The following is a 21,200-nucleotide window of genomic DNA, read 5'->3' as shown; positions in this document are numbered from 1 at the left end:
TTTTTTGGCACGAGCTAAAATAGCGGGGGCCTTGAGACCGTCTTCAGAATGGAGGATAGGGAGAGTCCTCAAAGTTCGCACTCTGTCATGTTGATTACAAGTTTACATCATTGGTATTCATGACACAGTACATTCAACAGTCTACAGTCATTCACTGAAAAGCATGTGAAAGCCCATCCAAATTATGAGGTTGAAGAACGTTTGCCACATTTTAGATATAAATTCTTTCCAAAATGTCATTCAGTTGCTTTTTAATATCATAAAACATTTTTAGCACCTTTGTATGTGCACCACCAGATGTTCAGGCACAACGTGAAATTATAAACATTATTTGCTGTAATAAACAAATATATAAAGTGCATACAATATAAATGTGCACCAGATGTTCAGGCTGAAAATATATCATTTAAACAGCATATAATTTATATATGTATACAAACTGCCTTGAAACAATATGTATTCTGAGAAAAACTTTACAAATAAAATTGACTTGACTTTAGCAACACAGTGGAGTTTCTCTTGGCCTTCACATTGTCATGGCCTGGGGAAATGAGAACTGAAATTTGAGGCACTTCCTGCTGATTAAAGGGATAGATCACCCAAAAATGAAAATTCTATCATCATTTACTCACCCTCATGTGGTTCCCAACCAATTCCGTAGAACTCAAAGAAATACTGAAGAATGTTTATACTGCTCTGTTCCATACAATGAAAGTATGTTGGGGACAAGATCTGTCAAGATCCAAAAAAACAAAACATAAAAAAAACCACAAAAAAAGCTAGACTATATGAATTATGCACTATATTTAGAGTCTTCTGAAGTTATATGATAGTTTTGTATGAGGAACAGACTAAAATTTAAGTCATTATTCAATGAAAATCTTGCTTGACAGTGGTCACCATTCTCTTTCATTGACTACCAGGGCCACAATGTCATGATCCTCAAAAGCGCAGTAGTACTAGGGTCCATATACTTCAGTCCAGATTGACATCCTTCAACCAAATGATGAGGGGGTCTGGAATGGCACCGATATTGCATTCTAGCTTGGTTGTATTTGCCTCCAGCAAAACTACATCTTTCAGTTCCTGCAGGAACTTTGGAGAGCCTTTTTCTCGCAGCTCTTTCCTCGACATAGACAGACAATTGCACACATTCATTCAGTCGACACATCTAAGGTCAGCTGTTTCATGCAACACACAGCATTAAATAGAGCTCCAGTTATACTGTTGTGACTCACAATAGTATGAAACCTGGATATGGAGAGCTGTCTCTTGGATGGGTCTTAAAAGAATAGTTCACCCAAAAGTGAATTTCTCTCATCATTTACTCACCCTCATGCCATCCCATGTTATCCATTCATCTCCAATGGTTAAATCCATGTCTTTAGAACCAATATGATAGGTGTGGGTGAGAAACAGATAAATATTTAAGTCCTTTTTACTATAAATTCTCCTCCCTGCACAGTAGATGGTGTTATGCACAAAGAATGCAAAAACAAAAGAAGAATGTGAAAGTGGAGATTGATAGTAATAAAGGACTTCAATATTGATCTGTTTCTCAACCACACTTTTCATATAACTTCTGAAGATATGGATTTAACCACTGGAGTAATATGGCTTACTTTTCTGCTGCCTTTATATGCTTTTGGAGTTTCAACATTTTGGTACCCATTCACTTGCATTGTGAAGACAAACAGAGCTGAGATATTTTTCTAAAAATCTTGGTTTGTGTTCTGCAGAAGACAGAAAGTCATACACATCTAGGATGGCATGATTGTGAGTAAATTATGAGAGCATTTTCTTTCTTTTTTTTTGGGGGGGGGGGGTGTGGGGGGTGGGACTATCGCTTTAAATGTTTAAAGTGCACCCTGGAGGTGCTGGTGCAGCTTTGACATCTGCTGGAGGACACTTATGACTAACTTGAAAAATGAAACTTCTTCAAACTGTGTTTCATCTGTTAAGACATTTATCAACATACCTGGAGAAAGATTTGGTCTATAGGCTGTAATCATATCTGCCTCCGGATTGTGGTATTATGGGTAATTCTGTGGATTATATGTATTATGGTAGACATTTTTTGTGACACAATTTGTGACAAAAAGTTTCCTTGGACTTGCTAACATTATCAGTCAGTTAACGCTGAATGTTTACATATAAAAAATAAATAAATGGGTTGTTTCTGAATTAAAATTCTCACATTCAAAATGGTTTAGTAACGACACCTATACTCTCAGATTGTCATGTAAAAATCTTAAAATTAATTACTGGTTTCTGAAATTCAAACTGTCACTCTGTTGTCCTGGCAAAGATGTGCTCTTCTGTCCCTTCTTATTGCCATGATAACCAAATATAAACATTTTAAGAAAATTGTTCTTGCTCAGTGTAAAGGTAATGGAGAGGATTTGAAAATGGTAAAGGTTTCGAAAACAGTGATTCTTTGATATAAAAAACTATAAGTTGTTCATATATATGCCAAATGAATATATATTCAGGTCAGCTGGCAAACTTTTTCGAGGAGTATGGTAATAATAACCGAAGGATGGTAAGCCACTTGTGGTCCTTGGTGATTTCAGCATACACCAAGACAAGCCCCAGGCCACTGAACTGAATGCTCTTCTGGCCTCATTTGAGTTGGAAAGACTAAGCACCACAGCAACCCACAGATTGGGAAACCAGCTGGACCTAATTTTTACACGTAATTGTACCAACTCAAATATTCTTGTTACTCCTTTACATGTCTCTGATCACTACTTTGTTCAATTCAACATGACTCTCCCATCTACATTAAAACAGACTTTGACTTTGAACAGACCTTTGGTTTCCTTTCGCCGTAACCTCATTTATTTTTTGTTTAGAACATTCAACACACTTCTCTGCCCTCCTCCTCCACCACCTTACACATCACTGACAGCAGATGTCTTGGCCACATTTTTTACTAATAAGGTTACAACCATCAGCAATACATTCTCAGCACCACACCCTGTCAAACACCCGTCTCCTGTATGAAACTCCTCTGTCTCTATGTTCTCTCCTCTGACTGACACTGAGGTCTCTAAACTCCTCCTCTCCAACCACCCCACCACCTGTTCCCTTCACCCCATTCCTTCTCACCTTCTCCAGGCCATCTCTCTGTCCATCTTACCTGCACTCATTCACATAATTAACACATCTCTACTTACAGACACTTTTCCCACTACATTTAAGCAGGCTCGAGTAACCCCGCTGCTGAAGAAACCCGCACTTAACCCCACACAAACAGAACACTACAGACCAGTCTCTCTCATCCCATTCATGGCAAAAACACTTGAAAGGGCAGTTTTCAATCAAATCTCTGCCTATCTCTCACAGAACAAGCTGCTGGATAACAATCAGTCAGGCTTCAAAAGTGGACATTCCACCAAGACTGCCCTGCTGTCTGTCACTGAGTCGCTAAGACAGGCGAAAGCTGAATCCAGATCATCCGTCCTGATTCTACTGGACCTTTCTGCAGCCTTCGACACAGTCAACTATCAGATCTACTTTCCAGCCTCTCTTCGCTGGGCATCACAGGAACTGTGCTTGACTGGTTTATTTCCTATCTCTCAGGTAGGTCCTTCAAGGTAGCCTGGAGAGGTGAGGTGTCCAAGCCACATCAGCTACTTACTGGGGTACCTCAGGGTTCAGTGCTTGGGCCACTTCTCTTCTCTATATACACAACATCACTGGGACCCATCATTCAGGCATATGTTTTCTCTTACCATTGCTACACTGATGACACGCAACTCTACTTGTCTTTCCAGCCCAACGACACACCACAGTGACTTCTCGAATCTCTACCTACCTGGCAGACATTTCGGCCTGGATGAAGGGACACCACCTGCAACTTAACCCAGCCAAGACCGAACTCCTTGTCTTCCCAGCCAACCCTGCTGTTGAACACAACATCACCATGCAGCTGGGTGAAACTACAGTAACGCCTTCCAAAACGGTCAGAAATCTAGGGGTAACCATCGATAACAAACTAAATTTCACAGACCACATCTCAAAGACCGCAAGATCATGTAGATTTACACTCTACAATATCAGGAAGATAAGACCCTTCCTCTCTGAACATGCCACACAACTTCTTGTTCAGTCCCTTGTCATAACTAGACTGGAATGCTGTAACGCTCTCATTGCAGGCCTCCCTGCATGTGCAATTAAACCCCTGCAAATGATCCAGTATGCAGCAGCACATCTGGTCTTTAATCAACCAAAGAGAGCGCATGTTACACCACTCCTTGTCTCTCTTCACTGGCTGCTGGTTGATGCACATATCAAGTTCAAGGCTCTGATGCTGGCATACAAAAGAGTCACTGGGTCTGCTCCAGCATACCTAAAATAATTTCTGCAGAGCTACGTGCCCACTAGAAGCCTGCGGTCGGCTAAGGAACGGCACCTTGTTGTACCAACACAATGAGGCACCAAAATACCCAACTCCATCCGTGAAGCTGACTCACTTTCTGTCTTCAAAAAACGGCTAAAAACACATCTTTTCCATGAGCACTTAACCAGTCACTAAAAAAAATAAAAAATAAAAAATTCTTGTTGCACTTTAATCTTTTTTGAATGCTATTCTGATGCTAGTGAAACTTTGTAATATGGCACTTTTCACACCACTGTCTCCTTAAGATGATTCGCTTATGTTTTCCTCTTTTGTAAGTCGCTTTGGATAAAAGCGTTTGCCAAATGAATAAATGTAAATGTAAATTTATTGAAAATATTGTTTTAATTTCTTAAGGACAAATGTTAAGTAGAATTTTCCCGATTTTAACACTTGTTAGTTTTATTATAAATGGGAAGTAAAAAATTCTGGGAAGGCGACAAGTCTAAAATGTATAAATTCTGGCAAATAACCTTTCAACACACTTTAAAATGAGGAATATGTAAATGAATAAGAAAAAAAAAATCCTTTGGCACTGGTTTTTATTTAATTTATTTTTTTAAGCATTTTTTCCCCTTTGAAATCATCCTAGATGACAGAAACGTTCCCCTAATTGAAAAATCAAGATAACAGAAAGATGTCTTAAATGATATCAAAATAAATATCACAACATATGAAATAAAAAAGTAGAACAAATATAGAACACAGAACAAACAGCATAACATGCATTAATATTTTCAAGGATGTGATGAAAACGTTTAACACAATATCATAAATAACTTTATAATTTTATCATCACTTTTTTTTTAAATTCTAAATACTTACAAAATCAACTATTATGCACCCTAGAGAAGTTCCTGCAGCTGTCCTCATTCAGGATCCACAGATGGTCAGTAGCCCGTCAGTTAATAGCCCATCAATACAGCTATTTCTGGTTGGATTTCTATGTTATTATTGGAAAATGTCTCATAATCAGATCATTAGACAATTTCCAATAAGTAGTCATATTTAGATGCATGCTGCTGTGACACTTAAAGGGATAGTTCACCCAAAAATGAAAATTCTCTCATCATTTACTCATCCTCATGCCATCCCAGATGTATATATGACATTCTTGCTTCTGCTGAACACAAAACAGATCAACATCTAAGTCCTTTTTTACTATAAATTCTCCTCCCTTCCCAGTAGGGGGCGATATCCACGAAGAATGCAAATCACCAAAAACAAAAGAAGAAGAAATTGAAAGTAAAGGTGGGGATTTATAGTAAAAAAAGACAAATAATGATCTGTTTCTCACCCACACCTCTCATATCGCTTCTGAAGACATGGTTTGTACCACTGGAGTTTTTTGCTGTCTTTATGTGGATTTTGCACCTTCAAAGTTCTAGCCACCATTCACTTGCACTGTATAGACCTACAGAGCTGAAATATTCTTCTAAAAATCTTTAGGTGAGTAAATGATGAGAACATTTCCATTTTGGGGTGAATTATTCCTTAAAAACATATATACTGGCGGCCAAAATTTTGGAATAATGTACAGATTTTGCTGTTTCTGAAGGAAATTGGTACTTTAATTCACCAAAAGTGGCATCAACTGATCACAAAGTATAGTCAAGTCATTACTGATATAAAAAAAACAGCACTATCACTATTTGAAAAAATTCTTCATTTTTGATCAAATCTAGCCAGGCCCCATTTCCAGCAGCCATCACTCCAACACCTTATCCTTGAGTAATCATGCTAAATTGCTAATTTGGTACTAGAAAATCACTTGCCATTATATCAAACACAGTTGAAAGCTGTTTGGTTCGTTAAATGAAGCTTAACATTGTGTTTGTTTTTGAGTTTTCACAGTATGCAATAGACTGGCATGTCTTAAGGTCAATATTAGGTCAAAAATGGCAAAAAAGAAACCGCTTTCTCTAGAAACTCGTCAGTCAATCATTGTTTTGATGAATGAAGGCTGTACAATGCTTGAAATTGCCAAAAAACTGAAGATTTCATACAAAGGTGTACACTACAGTCTTCAAAGACAACGGACAACTGGCTCTAACAAGGACAGAAAGAGATGTGGAAGGCCAGATGTACAACTAAACAAGAGGATAAGTATATCAGAGTGTCTAGTTTGAGAAATAGATGCCTCACATGTCCTCAGCTGACAGCTTCATTGAATTCTACCCATTCAACACCAGTTTCATGTACAGCAGTAAAGAGAAGACTCAGGGGTGCAGGCCTTCTGGGAAGAATTGCAAAGAAAAAGCCATTTTTGAAATAGAAAAACAAAAAGAAAAGGTTAGAGTGGGCAAAGAAACACAGACATTGGACAACAGATAATTGGAAAAGAGTGTTATGGATCTTAAACCCATTGAGCTTTTGTGGGATCAGCTAGACTGTAAGGTGCGTGAGAAGTGCCCGACAAGACAGCCACATCTTTGGCAAGTGCTACAGGAAGTGTGGGGTGAAATGTCACCCGAGTATCTGAACAAACTGACAGCTAGAATGCCAAGGATCTGCAAAGCTGTCATTGCTGCACGTGGAGGATTTTTTGATGAGAACTCTTTGAAGTAGTTTAAGAAGTTCTAAACATTTCTTTCAAACTGTAATAGTAATTTTTCACATTATTAATGTCCCGACTATACATTGTGATCAGTTAAATGCCACTTTGTTAAATAAAAGTACCAATTTCTTTCCATAAGAGTAAAATCTTTACATCATTCCAAACTTTTTGCCACCAGTATTGAATACATATTGAATACATATACTTCTTTGAAATTAATGAAGAGTCCATTCAGTATTGCTGACAGCTGATTTTATTCATGAAAGGTCATGTTTTAATATCAACATATACACACTTCATTCTACTGTAAAACATTCATATTATCTCCACATTTTTGTCACTGTTTTAGTGCAACATAATTCATTCCAGAAAAGCTTGATTTAGTTTCACATTAAAGGGTTGTTCGGCATGACTAAAGAGAGTAGTAAACACACACACACGCACACACATGAAATAATATAAAACCTTATTCACAACAACATACAGCTGTCCAACAATTCTTTTCTCATTACTGTGATTCTATGTCTTTTCACTCAGTTTTAAATCTTGCATCATACTGTATTATTTGAAACTGTATTTAAAGCTTTATCAACTCTTATTTGAATATCCCAAGTTATAAACAAATTATGCTAGAAAAAAAGCCTAGGATAGCATTTATGCAAAGTAATAAAAAACAGAAGAAAGTTTGCACTGAACCATCATAGCAAGTACTGCAATAAACACAGAGCGAACTAAAATTCATAATCCAAGCCAATATTTTACTATATGTGATAAGAAGGTCAAAGGTGTTGCGGTGACAACATTACTTTTATGTGCCACTAAATGTAATTGGATGATAATAAAACAATAAGGACATTACTTTTTATATTTCCCCCCACTTGGCTTGCCATTTTGTAGGTTTTCTGTCATTTTTAAATAGGGCATTATGAGGTTCATGGGTGTAGAATACGCAGGGGATGCGGGGGACATGTTCCCCTCACTTTCAACAAAACCAAAGTTCATTCCCTGCAATTTTTCACTGGGCAAATGTGGTTACGCTTTGTCTTTCATACAGCAAATGTATAAATGTATAAATGCAAAAGTTAAAATTCACTGGTCACTCGTAATTAATTCAATAAAAATGTTTAATCGATTGAGAGCCTTAAAAATATATCTTATATGTTTATGTTCGTCTTGCGCTAATCGTTCTGTCCCCCTCACTTTTGAAATGATTGCTACGCCCCTGATGAGGTTACAAATAGAAGACCCTTTTTTAGTGTGTTAATAAGAATCCCTAATTCATCCATTTGATTCATTAACATTAAATTAAAAAACAAACAAAAAATAAAACAAGCACTGGTTCTGTAACTCTATGTTCACCAAACAGGATGCACATTGTTAAAAAATAAATTGAAATAATACAAACTATATATGTTATAACATTGTCTCTAATAAAATTAAAATCAGGTTGACAAGAGTGAAAATTGGCACTTCACTGAGACAGCTCCATTCCATCCAATCAAGTTAAAAGCCTCTTTACAAGATCACTAGTCAAATACGTCTTTAACCAGCTTTCTGATGCTAAAGACAACTTTGGCCACCATAACATCCTCTCAAATACACATGGACTGAGTTTTCTCCCAAAACAATGGTGCTGCAGTTATGCTATGAAGAGGAATTTTTCCTGATGCATGCTGTATGCTACTGTATGCTATACCGATGCACTGACATCTGCCATAAATAATACATTCCTGGTGTTCAAAGCAACATATAAAAAGTTGAATTCACATAATTTCTCAATGTGCTTTAATGCACTGGGAATTCTCGCACAAATGTCGCTCTCTAAAAACTGTGAGGTCCACAAAAGCCTTTTTTAATATTACAATAAATTCAATCCACTTTAGTTTAGGTCAATACACTTTAGTAAAAGACGAAAAATCTTAGTTGATGGCACTACAGTAAAAACTAGAGTGCTCAACATTATTCAGTCAGTGAGCTATCAATAATTTTCATTTATACTGATAATCACGTTCAGTATAACAACTACTAGTAATAAAAGTCTTAATTATGCCATATAAACTAGTTGAAAAAAAGATATACACCATTTTCCACAAATCTCAAGGCCCTGGTTTACAGGTGGAAGACACCACAAAAAATACACACTGACATGACATTTTTTTGCGTCAAGTGATGGACTATAATGGGTTTTGTGTAAGAAACACAGTCACTCTGCTCGACCAGGATGGGTCCAAAGTTCCCGACCCCTTGCTAGAGACGCAACACTGATAATAGCTAAAGTAGGTTTGTCAGAAAGTCATGGGAAAATGTGTCCTACAGTAGAGGGAAAGAGCTTAAAATATGGACAAGTTCCTGGACAATAAACTCAGCTGCACTGTGCATGCTGGCCACAGCTGACAAAGGTAAATGCATCGATGCCCGTTATGTTTTTGTCAGCTTGGACAAGAAATGTTTCTGTTTGTGTTTCTTGTCTCAAAACTGTCTCAACTCTGTGGACCAGAGCAGGAGATCCTGTTGAAGATCTTCTTATACATACTGCACATTAACCGGCAGTGTAAAGGTTGCTGGGATGTCTTGATGCTGTGTCTCTCTGTGTCATTGTCCCAAAGACCCCTGGAGCCCTTTTCTTGTCTCTCTGGAGAATGCCCAGTGGTGGAGCTCACTGAGAGATGGGTGTTGTAGGGGTGCTGGGTGTTGAGGGGGTGGATGGGGTCTGAGGGGTACTCTGGTAGGAACGTAGAAGGACTTTGTGCTTTGTTGCCACCTCGGCCCTTATCTGCTGCTGTTGCTCCAGGAACTCCTTGAGGCGTGTGGTGGTGAAGGTGAGAGTCTGTCTCCGCAATCTCATTAGGTAAGCATCCTGCAGCCACGAATTGTTAAAGCAGTCTTTAATGGTCGGTCGGGCCCTAAAACACAACATGCACACATAAGAAATCAGTTAGCTTTGAGACACGTTAGCTGACCTGCACTGAAAGGTAGATGACTTATAGGAAATAAAAAATAAAAAAATTGTAATTTCTTTTGCAAAACTAATTACTTTTTTTAAACAAGTTGAAACTTTTCAGGGGAATAAGTCTCAGCCTCAGACGGAATGCCCACGAACCGGCCACAGTCGGTAACTGTCTGATGCATACAGCACACAAAATTTGAAAACACTTTCTTAATCCACACAGCCCAAATCTTATTGGCTGATTTAATAGAACTTCTGCGAGTCGAGGCACACAGGACTTTTATCAGTCTGCCTGGAAACAGAGTCGTGTTCACAAGGTTCCCCGTTGATATAATGAGTGCTTTTGAGGACAAAATAATTCCCAGATTTGCCCACATTTGCCAGATTAGTGACATCAAATTTTTAAAGATATTCAGAGTATGGTATGCTGTACACATTTTTTGCTATATTCCCATATGTTTTCTGTGCAATCACTAGAGGAGACCTACGTGCCATTATGCAACTTATTTCTTTTCGATGTCAGCCTTTTTTATGATATGATATATCTCCAATAACCCTGCCCCTAAACGGCACGCAATGACAAAACCGACTGTGATTGAAGGATTTACATGTCAGTTAGAAGGTTTTTCCTGTTTAATTGGGCAGTTCTTTGCCAATTTAAACTGATATACGGCCAAGACCTTTGCCATTTTAGTCAAAGTATACTTTGGTCAGACGCGATTGCTAAGCGTCCACGAACAAGACTTGTGCCGCAAATTTCGTCATAAGCAGAGTATGCGAGCACTGAACGTGTGTAGCCCGATTTTTCTAAACACGTGTCTTTGAGCACACAGAATGCGCATGCGCCTGGAATTATTTATGAATTATTTATTATTTACGAATTAGTTGGTCCACAAGGTGGCAACACTCACATTTGAGCCATTGCTGTCATGAAAAAGCACTACAAGATGATGCAATCGCTGGTAAATAACATGAAACGAAGATATGTGCTCATCAAGAGTGTGTGTGTGAGGGCGTGAGGAGATACAGTACCTGCATTTCTATAACTCGAGTCTGAAGCAGTAGTGTAGTCTAGGGCATATGCAGGCATACGCCGTATGCCCACCTATCTTTCTTAGGATTTTGCGTATACCCACCTAAAATAAGTGATGATATGTATGGCCGCCAGAACAACGAGTAGGCTTTTGACCTGGAACTTTTGCAGTCTGCTAACGTGATGCCGCAGCACCGTTAGTGAATTGTGTTTTTGTTTACATTTTTTATTTTTTTAAGTGTACAGAGCTTCTCTCTAAACACGCATGGAGCTGCGGGAGGATGGAGCGCAACTAATGGCATGGGCAAGACAGAAAGTCCGACTAAGCTGATCCACCAATCAGAACGTTCATTTCAGACATGATTGGATATTTGCTAAACAATCATATTTTCCATTTCAGTAAGGGACGGGACATTTCCAGCGTCTAATGCTGATGTGCAAGCATCCCTGGAGTAACCATATTTTCCGCTGTAAATTTATTTCCCTGCTAAACGTATATATATATATATATATATATATATATATATATATACACACACATTTAAATTTAACTTATGCAATTAATCTTTGTGAAAATACTGCATGTTATTGCACCCATGCTAGTTTCTGATACTCTTCGCAGTTGCTGGACAACTGTGTCCCGTAATTATATCAAATGTCTTTCTTTTTTTTTTTTTTTTTTTGGTTGGTGGTGCCTTTTTCTTGTGATATCTAATCATTTCAATTTATATTTCAAAGCAGGAAAGCAATTTCACTATACACAGAAAAGCACATTATAGTACACAAATAAAAAAAAATAACCATTTCTTATGTAGGCTATATATGGTAATACAAGATAATGTGTTAATGTGAACATTATTACACTCATATTAGCTATACAATGCTTAACAGTTTATTGCATGTTATCTATGTATGTATGTATTCGTTTATTAATTAATTATATTAACAATTTTCTTAGTAGCCTAATGAAAGGAACATTAATGACACCTATTAATTTAAATACATATTTAACATCAAGTTACCATACCATTGTTCTTAGTAGTGTACACCATGCCAGCAAGAAACATACCCCGATATACATTTTGTAAGTTCATGTGGGGACTATAATTACTAAAGCCAATTTTTAAATTTTTTGGGGAAAAATTATATTTCTTACACATTTTACATGGGGGGGCTTCACAAATTTCAGATATAACTACACCACTGGTCTGAAGGAATATAAACACATCTTTGTGGGTCTAAACTCTTGAAAATAAATAGTCTGGTGTCTTTTAGCAATCATAGCATGCATGAGCCAACATTCTCCGTATGCACGCACATTCATATATTTTGAAAGGCTTGCGGTCGACTGTACACAGACGTTGAGTGTTCGCGTCAAGATCGAAGTATACTTTGGGCTTAAGACTACAGGGGAATTAACCTCTGAACATTAACTTTGTGATGCACCAAATCTCAAGAGATGTTGTACTCACCAAGGGTAGCTGCACAGGATCTTCTTGAGGAACAGAGAGGCACTTTGGGACACATTTTGGTAGAGCTTACTGAGGTCAAACTTGGCGGCCTGGATTCTGGCCTCTGTCTCAGCAGGGTCATTCTCTGTAAACGGCAGCTTCCCGCTGAGCCTGAACAGTATACAGAGTTACACACAACAGCATTTATGTCAAAAATAATCACTGACACTGACACCTGGCTCACAAGGTCCAGAGAATTTCAAAAATGTGAAAATAATAGAAATTAGATAAAATGATTTTACACAATACTAAGGCTCCCTCTTGCTAAATTTTATATAACATAGATAGCACATCACCAGTGTGGACAAAGTTATATTTTACATTTAACACCCTGAAATTCAGAAAGACAGGGTTGCAGTGGACAGCACTTACATGATGTAAGTTAGTACACCAATGCTCCAGATGTCAGCTGGTGGACCCACCACGTCCCCTTTCAACATCTCAGGAGCTTTCAGTAATCAGCAAGGATTCAGGACAACAAAAACACAAATTACAGATTGCAAAGATATGCATAAATACTTCCAAAAATAATAAATAAATAAATAAAAAACAAGATCTTAAAGGAGAAGGAATTTAAAAACCATGGTAATATAGAACACAGAGGCATCTACAAGTGATAAAGATAACAAAGATCAATACCCAACACCGATAAAGATTACAAAGAAAACCTCATTCACAAAATATTGCACAAAAATTATCTCTTACACATATAGTCCAGAGTTCCAATGGGTGGGCTGAACTGCTTGAGGAAGAGTGGATTGAAGGTCTGTGCACTGCCAAAATCAATAATCTTCACCACATTCATGTAGGTAACAATAATATTGTCTGGTTTGATATCCAGATGCAGGATTCTGTGGCTGTGCAGATAGTCCAGACCCTGAAGTATCTGTACGATATATGCCACCACGTCATCCTCAGAGTACCTGAATCTAGAAAGGGAGATAAAGAGCTAAACAACCAAAAAATCTAACCTGTATTGCACAAACTATCAAGTCAAGTGATTAACAACCACTTTGGTGTATATTCACTTAACAGTTGTACCACTTGTGTTACAGTATTTTGGCACAAAATTGGTTTTATTTACTAACCACCTGCAATCCAGTTTAACCAGGCATGTGCTGGAATAGCACTATGCTGTATTTAAATAAAGCCCCTGCACACTTCCAATGAAATCGAAGAATGAACTGGTGTGATGATATTTAGAACAAAATCTGGCAAAAAATAAATATTTTTAATTCTTTTCAGTGGTTCGTAACATCTCGGCAGGGTGAACTTTCAGGAAAACTTCTTACTGGCTGCTAAACACCCTGGTCATTGCCTGCCATTGGTCCACGTCATCAGTAGGTGTGACCTGGAGCTCCACCTACTTTGAGGCCAACCGCTAATTCCAGTTCAGTCAGTTAAGATCAGTCAACATGAACACAATGGAGTGCTTACCTACATCTGTACGACCGTTCGCATAGAGACATTTTCCTTTAAAATGTCATCTGATTTTTTTTGTTTAATTGCTAGTTTACAAAAGAAATCAAATCTACACAAATACTCTTAAGTGCCCATCCATCCATGTGCCATCTGCAGCCAAAAGTCATTCACACAACTGCCCAAAGTAAGATATGCCTATTATCATTCTTTTGTCTTTATTCTACCCATTAACACTCTTTTATGCACCCATCTTTGCAGTAGTATCAGTGTCATCATAAATTATAATAACAGATTGCAATCGGCGCATATTATGGCTGTGTATAGCGTGTTAGCGCATTGGTTAAATGAATGCACAAGGTAAAGATTACAAATTACACATTATCTACTGCATATATACAGTATTACTTTAAATAATCATTGAGTAGTTAATACAGCTTCTTTTACTACTCTAGTGTGAATTCTACTCATAGAATGAGGCATGAAGTAATTGATAACACATTTTAATGTCAGATAAGTTGATGTTTTACATGTAGTCTTGTGTATCCTCATATTTAAAAGCTCCTCTAAACAGCTCCCGCTGTAGCGTGGCTGGTTTCTGAATATTCGTGAACAGTATGTCGTTGCTCAGTTGTTGTTTTGATCTTCTTTTTGGTTCCGAGCGAAGAATGAAGAAGCACTTTGTGAGCTGGGACCTTAAGTCATTGTTATTCTTTTCAGTGCAAGCATGCCTCCTTTCTATATAAATTAGGATTATTATAGATTGCACCTAATATCCAAAACCAAGCACTATTGGCCTGCCCCCCACCCTTCTTTGTGTAGTAGCCTACCACACAATGCATTGTCCAGATTTAGGAAAGCCTGACTTCAGGACACACACTATATGCATGAAGAAACAGCAGTCTGACCTGTCAATCAAGCTATAGAGCAGCTCTTTTCCTGAGCAGCACTCAGAGATAAGCACCAGGTAGCGTGGGGTGACATAGGCCTCATGAAGAGCCATGATCTTCTCGTGGTGGAGGGACTTCAGGATGTCATACTCCTGTAACACGGCCTGCTTGCTCTCAGGCTCATATGGAACAATCTTGGCCATGTACTGGTTACCGGTGGCATTTTCTCGACACTCTCTGATCACACCAAAACGACCTCTGTGAGGTGGAGAAAATGTAATTTCAGGATGTCAGTGGTTGTAGATGCATTGTCTGCAATATAAAGTTTACATTACAAGGTACAGTGCAGCATCAAAAATTAACCAAGGTTCAGGACAAGCATGGCTTAGAATAACAAAAGTGCCACTAATATCCCCTAATAATGCTCCTGTTGTGAAATCAATAGTGTTTTTTAATTGTCATCTAACATGAAATATTTCATAATGTTTTAGTCCAGGCCTATTTACACCACAAGTCAAAAGTTTGGACACCCTTGACTGAATTTATGCATCTTATTGTCTTAAATCCTTTGATCTAAAGGCTTATGCTTAAATGCTTGACATTTGTTTTGTAGACAAATATAAATTGTGACTGCATATGAATTTCTATACAAAACTAAAATTGTATTATTATTATTTTTAAATAGAAAAGTTTGACCGGATAGTGAAGGAAATATCTTCATGTGCTTTATTTAAAGCTACTTATGTATTTTATTTAGTTTTCATTTAATGGGTAAGCCCATTATAGCCACAACTGTTCATACTGAGAATTAAAGGAATGTTCCGGGTTCAATAAAAGTGAAGCTCAATTGACAGCGTTTGTGGCATAACGTTAATTACCACAAAATAGAATTTCAACTCATCCTTCACTTATTTTCAAAAAGCGAAAATTGAGGTTACAGCAAAATACATCCAATGGAAGTGAATGGGGCCAGTCCATAAACCTTAAAATACACATTGTTTCAAAAGTATGGCCACAAGACATACATTTTATAGATGTTAACATCATTTTAGTGTAATAAAACTGCTTACTTAACTTGTCACTGTAAAGCTATATCTAATATTACAACCATAACATGACAACGCAACGCTGGTAAATTCTGTAAACAATATTATCACACTAAAATCATGTAGAACAGAGATTTTATAACACTAAGATCATGTAAAAATGTATAATGTTTACATCTTGTGGCTCTACTTTTGAAACAGTGTGTATTTTAATGTTTAAGGACTGGTCCCAGTCCCTTCCATAGTAATTGCTTGTAACCTGTAACCGTCATTTTTGCTTTTTATTTATTTTTTTTTTTTTTCAAAAGAAGGGACTAATCAAAAAAATTTTTTATTAAACCTGTAACATTAATTTAAATTCAATAATTTAATTGGAGTATTTGACATAAATGAATGGCACGCTGTCTGTTTTTAAATTACAGTATGTGAGAAAAAAGCCCACATAAATGAGAAAAATTCCCCTGAAAATAAATTTTGACCTTTAATAAAAAATAAATTTCTGATACTAGTACAGGGCAATATGAAAGCGATCAGTCACTGACACTTTACCTAGCTTTCTCATCCATGAATGTGTATGGTTTCTGGGGCACTCCCTGCCTTAGGGTTGAGTCTCCAGGTTTTCCCGAAGGAGTCATGCGCCCCGTGATGAATCCAGACGGAGTAGATCTTCCACTTGGGGTCATACGACTGGGTGTACCTGTACCCTCCCCTACAGGACTCAGGCTTGTAACCAACACCACCGGTGGTGACAGGGCAGGAGAGGACATATTTGGGGTGGCTGGTGTCACTTGTGCTTTTGTGGTAGCTGGGACATACATAGGCACCGAAGAGATAGGCTTGCTGATAGCAGGAGGAGGAGACACCAGAGGAGGTGGAGACACAGGGGGAGTTTGGGCTGGGGATGTGACAATAGTGACAGGGCTCTGAGGTTTGGGCAGTACGACAGGGGGCGAGGGTTTGGCGGGAGGGGGCTGAGCTGCAGGGGAGGCTGGAGAGGGCTTTGCCATTGTAATGCTGAGGGTGGTCTTGGATTTAGCTGGGGTAGGAGCACCAGGGGCTGGAGTTTGAATGTCAGGTGTGGTACGATGGGCAGGGGCAAGGGGAGCAGGGGACGGTGTAGAAGCTGAAACAAGAGCAGTAGGTGGAGAGATAGGCTTTAACGGCTGGGCTGTAGAGGGGGCAGAAGTTGTTGGTGGAACTGATGGTTTTATACCAGCAGGCTTCATTGCAGGCACAGTCATGGTAGATTTTACCACTGCAGGTCCAGGAGCTGAAGAAAGTGTTTTGACAACAACTGTTCCACTGGACTTTTGAGGTGCTGTAGATAACAAATGGATTTAAAAAATGAAAATGTGTACAGAAGGTGTATTAAAATCATAATGTGCTATGCAAAGTCTTTCATTTCAGATTTCTCTATCAGCAGGTCTGTTCTGACAGGGTTGCAGAGACCGGTGAAAAAACAGTGTTAAATGCAAAAAAAAAAAATAAAAAAAAATAAAAAAAATGTAACTAACCATATAATTGTACATAGTTTGAATAACAAAATGAATAGGATTATGAACTTTTAAAGAGGAGGAGGAAACAGTCCCCATATCTTTTGTTGTTGACATCTAATTCATCTGTCACTTTGTATGAAGCTAGCCAAGTTAGGCAGATGCCAATATGGACAGGTTGCATGGCATTCCTTTATTCTTAAAAAACCAAGAAAAAAACTATGCAAGGTAAAAGAAAAGACAACCCAGACTACATTAAATACGTGTTCACTTACGACTAGGATAAACAGGGTTTTGTGCGATTAATTATTAGCAGCTGAGAGCAAGAAACTTTCCAAATTCAAGAGGCATTTGGAAACCAATAATAAATAATAATTTATTATCATTATTAATATTATTGTTAATAATACATTTAATTGATTTTAGGGGATTTTTATTTTACTTTTGTGCGATAAACAATTTTGGTAATGTGCTGGATTACCAACAGGGGCAGACTGGCCTTCAGGAGCACCGGGCGTTTTCCCGGTGGGCTGCTGGGTAATTTGGGCCAGCCCATTTCCGCCCAAGTACCGGCCCATCCTACAGGTGATATAGGCGGCTGCCCAGGGCTACAACATGCCTACGCAGACTCCATTAGAGAGTGAATATTCAAAAAACTTTGTAAGGTAAAGCCAAGACAATGGCTTTTATTTTACAAAACTGATATGACTTTTAGTTTAAAATTGCTTAGATGTAATAGCGCATTTCCGTATGTGCGTTTAAACTATGTACCTCCTGTGGAACTCATTATTTGACATACAAATAACAATAATGGTGACAACCAAAGACAACATATTAAGTATAAGATGAGATCTGAATAATCACTAAATGACAAATAACTGCAAATTATAACAAATACAATAACAGCAGCATATATAAAATCTGCAAACAGTAAAGCTATGAGCAGTACATGGTCATTTGCATAATTTATTCATACCACAAAGCATTACTGGGAGCTGAAGTGCGACTTGCTGAATAATGCTCACATCTGATAAACATACAGAAAATAAGTCATGAAAAATATTACTTTGTGGCTATTTGAGTCTCTGAGGCTTACTTTCTTTAAAGGAAAGCAGAAACAGCACTTGTCAAAGCATTGGGCTTTTCACTTTATTCTCAAGAATAATCATTAAAACACTGTAGATATAAAGATGCAACAAACTCACAGAGTGAAAATATGAGCAATTAATCTGCAAAATATCTGCAAAGATCTACACTTTAAGAGGTATGTTTATTTTGTTTTACATATATTTATATTTGTTCTATCTAGCCAGCTTTTTTCATTGATTTTTTTTTTAAATAAACATTTACACATAGTTATGTGAGTAATTGGCATTACATTTTAAGCATTGTCATTAGTGTCCTGCTGTGTGACACTTTATTCACTTAACTATTTTAAACCACATTTTATGATCTTGTATAGTTATACAGTATATACAGTACATATATAATATATTATTATTATACTTGTTGTTTCCACAACCACATATTAACTAAGACAATAGTTTATTTTCACTTCTAGAAAAAGGTTGAAAGGTGATTAAGATCTTTAAAATTTTTGAAGGAATCAAAGCCCTCAGCAGTGGCACATGATGCAGGTATAGTGCATGTGTGAGAATCTGACAGGGTCTGTCGTTGGTGGCTGCCCTCCAGTAAATAGTTCAAACAAAGGATATGTTAGACATTTCTTTACTTCTACCACTCAATACAATAAAACACATTTATAACCGTCACCAGTCTTCATTTTCGCTGCATTGAATTACAGGTCACTCACTCTTTATGTCAGCTAGTGGTTAGCTGATGTTTGCTAGCTAGCTACAGTAACATCAACCAGTGTTTGCAGCTGTTTGAATTTGAGTCAATTAGAGGAGCAAGCAATGCAATGTAGTGTTCCTTAGCTGGCAAGGTGACAGAGTGTTCGTGTCTACCGTCTGAAAGGCACTCAATGCACATAGCTAACGTGAGGTTAATGCAGTCAATCGCACTATAGCGATTTCGTTTTATGTTGGCAGGGTTCACACACACAATAGCTGAATTTGCAGAGCTAGGGTGCTAACCGATGGAGCAAACAATTAAAGCTAGCACCTATTCCATTTATGTGGCGTCGTCAAAGATGGAATCTTTGCTATCGTCAGTTTATTCCAAGATCAGCATGCAGCTGTAGGGCTTCGAATTCCCTGTGATAAGGTTATCGATAAACTGAACTCCAAACTGAACAGAACTACACTCTCTTCTACCATTGTCTTAAATATCTTTAATTGTCTCGTTGCAATAGCTAAATTGTCGCTAGGGGACTTTGAAGCACCTGTGTGCCGATCTCGGAGTAAACTGACGATAGCAAAGATTACAGCAAACACCACATAAACGGAATTGGTGTTTGCTAGCTCTGCAAATTCAGCTATTGTGGGAAGCCAGCCAATATAAAATGAAAACATAAACTATATTAAAATGACAAAAGGTTGCAGCTACGCTGACTACCACTCCTGGAGTTGCAAGTTTGAATCCAGGGCGTGCTGAGTGACCAAATTGGCCTGGTTGCTAGGGAGGGTAGAGTCACATGGGGTAACCTCCTCGTGGCTGCTATAATGTGGTTCTCGCTCTCGGTGGGGCGCGTGATGAATTGTGCGTGGATGCCACGGAGAATAGCATGAAGCCTCCACACGCGCTATGTCTCTGTGGTAACATGCTTAACATGCCAAATGATAAGATGCGCGGATTGACTGTCTCAGACGCGGAGGCAACTGAGATTAGTCCTTCGCCACCTGGATTGAGGCAAGTAACTACGCCACCACGAGGACCTAGAGTGCATTAGGAATTGGGCATTCCAAATTGGGGAGAAAAAAAAAAAAGGGTTGCAGCTTACATTGTGTTAATGGTTAACTCGTACAGCTGTCAACTCTTGTCACTGCAATCCGTTTCACATTTGCTAGCTGACTAGCTAGCTTATCTGGTAGATCGAAGCCCATTATAGAGTAATAGAAGTTAATAGATGATAGAATAGAAGCCCATCTCCTACTGTAAATAACCTGCACACTGTATGTGTGTGTGTAGCCAGCCAGGTAAAAAGTGTCAGAAAAAAACGGCCATCAGAGCATTTTTCAGTACACCAAAACGCAAAGTAAAAACACTAGTAGCCTAATATCTCAAAGACTAGTTGATAAAATGTTCATAAGAAAGATGTGAAATTTTAATGGAAATGTTTCATAATGATGTCATTAGGCAGAGCAGGCAACAGATGGCACACAGACAGCAGAGCTGGGGACAGATAGGCAGGGACAGACTGGCAGAGACAGGGAGTCTCATTTAAGTTTGTTAAGTCTTTGTTTGGAAACATTATGAAAGGTTCTCTCTTTATTAGACTTGTAAAATAGGGACATAATTGGACAATGCCATGGATACCCCCACTCTCAACTTAAACTGGTGACAGACCCCTGTTTGAGAACCCCTGGTGTATAGTATGATCTTTGTTCTGTTGTTTAGTAGTTTTCAGTTTTTAGTACATGACAGTACACTTACTAATTATTTATTTTATGTTATTTTATTTAAAATTGCATACTTTGTGTGTCATACTTGTCTATAGCTGTTGTTTGAAGAGTTGAGACACTGACTGAACAATAAGTATTTTTGAAGGATATTTTGGTTGATTTATTTGGGTTATTTATTGATGTAGTTCTTTTGCTTTTAGAACTGTACTTATTTTGAGCTTTTTGTTCTTGTAAAGCTATTGTAGTAGACTCAGGCCAGTGGCACATATTTAATGACTATGCAAATGTATCAGAAAAGGTCAAATAAAAAGGTAAATTCAATACTGAGACCAACTTTGTGATGGTTCTCAAAGGAGATTCTTTCAGATTAGATTGCAC

The 21,200-nt window shown here is 37.9% G+C and overlaps 1 protein-coding gene across 1 annotated transcript in view; it reads right to left on the bottom strand.

Annotated features, from left to right (window-relative positions):
- Positions 1-7,200: 7,200 nt before the first annotated feature.
- LOC127447932 (striated muscle-specific serine/threonine-protein kinase-like) overlaps positions 7,201-21,200 on the bottom strand; it is a 123,093-nt gene continuing 109,093 nt past the window's right edge. The window contains 6 exon segments of the mRNA XM_051710159.1: positions 7,201-9,862; positions 12,412-12,561; positions 12,823-12,898; positions 13,156-13,379; positions 14,778-15,017; positions 16,355-17,123. Of these exon segments, the coding sequence (XP_051566119.1) occupies positions 9,616-9,862; positions 12,412-12,561; positions 12,823-12,898; positions 13,156-13,379; positions 14,778-15,017; positions 16,355-17,123 (1,706 nt within the window). The 3' untranslated portion in view covers positions 7,201-9,615.

Source organism: Myxocyprinus asiaticus, chromosome 11 (genome assembly GCF_019703515.2).
Source record: "Myxocyprinus asiaticus isolate MX2 ecotype Aquarium Trade chromosome 11, UBuf_Myxa_2, whole genome shotgun sequence".
NCBI classification, from domain to species: domain Eukaryota; kingdom Metazoa; phylum Chordata; class Actinopteri; order Cypriniformes; family Catostomidae; genus Myxocyprinus; species Myxocyprinus asiaticus.
This window is presented reverse-complemented; position numbering and strand designations above follow the sequence as displayed.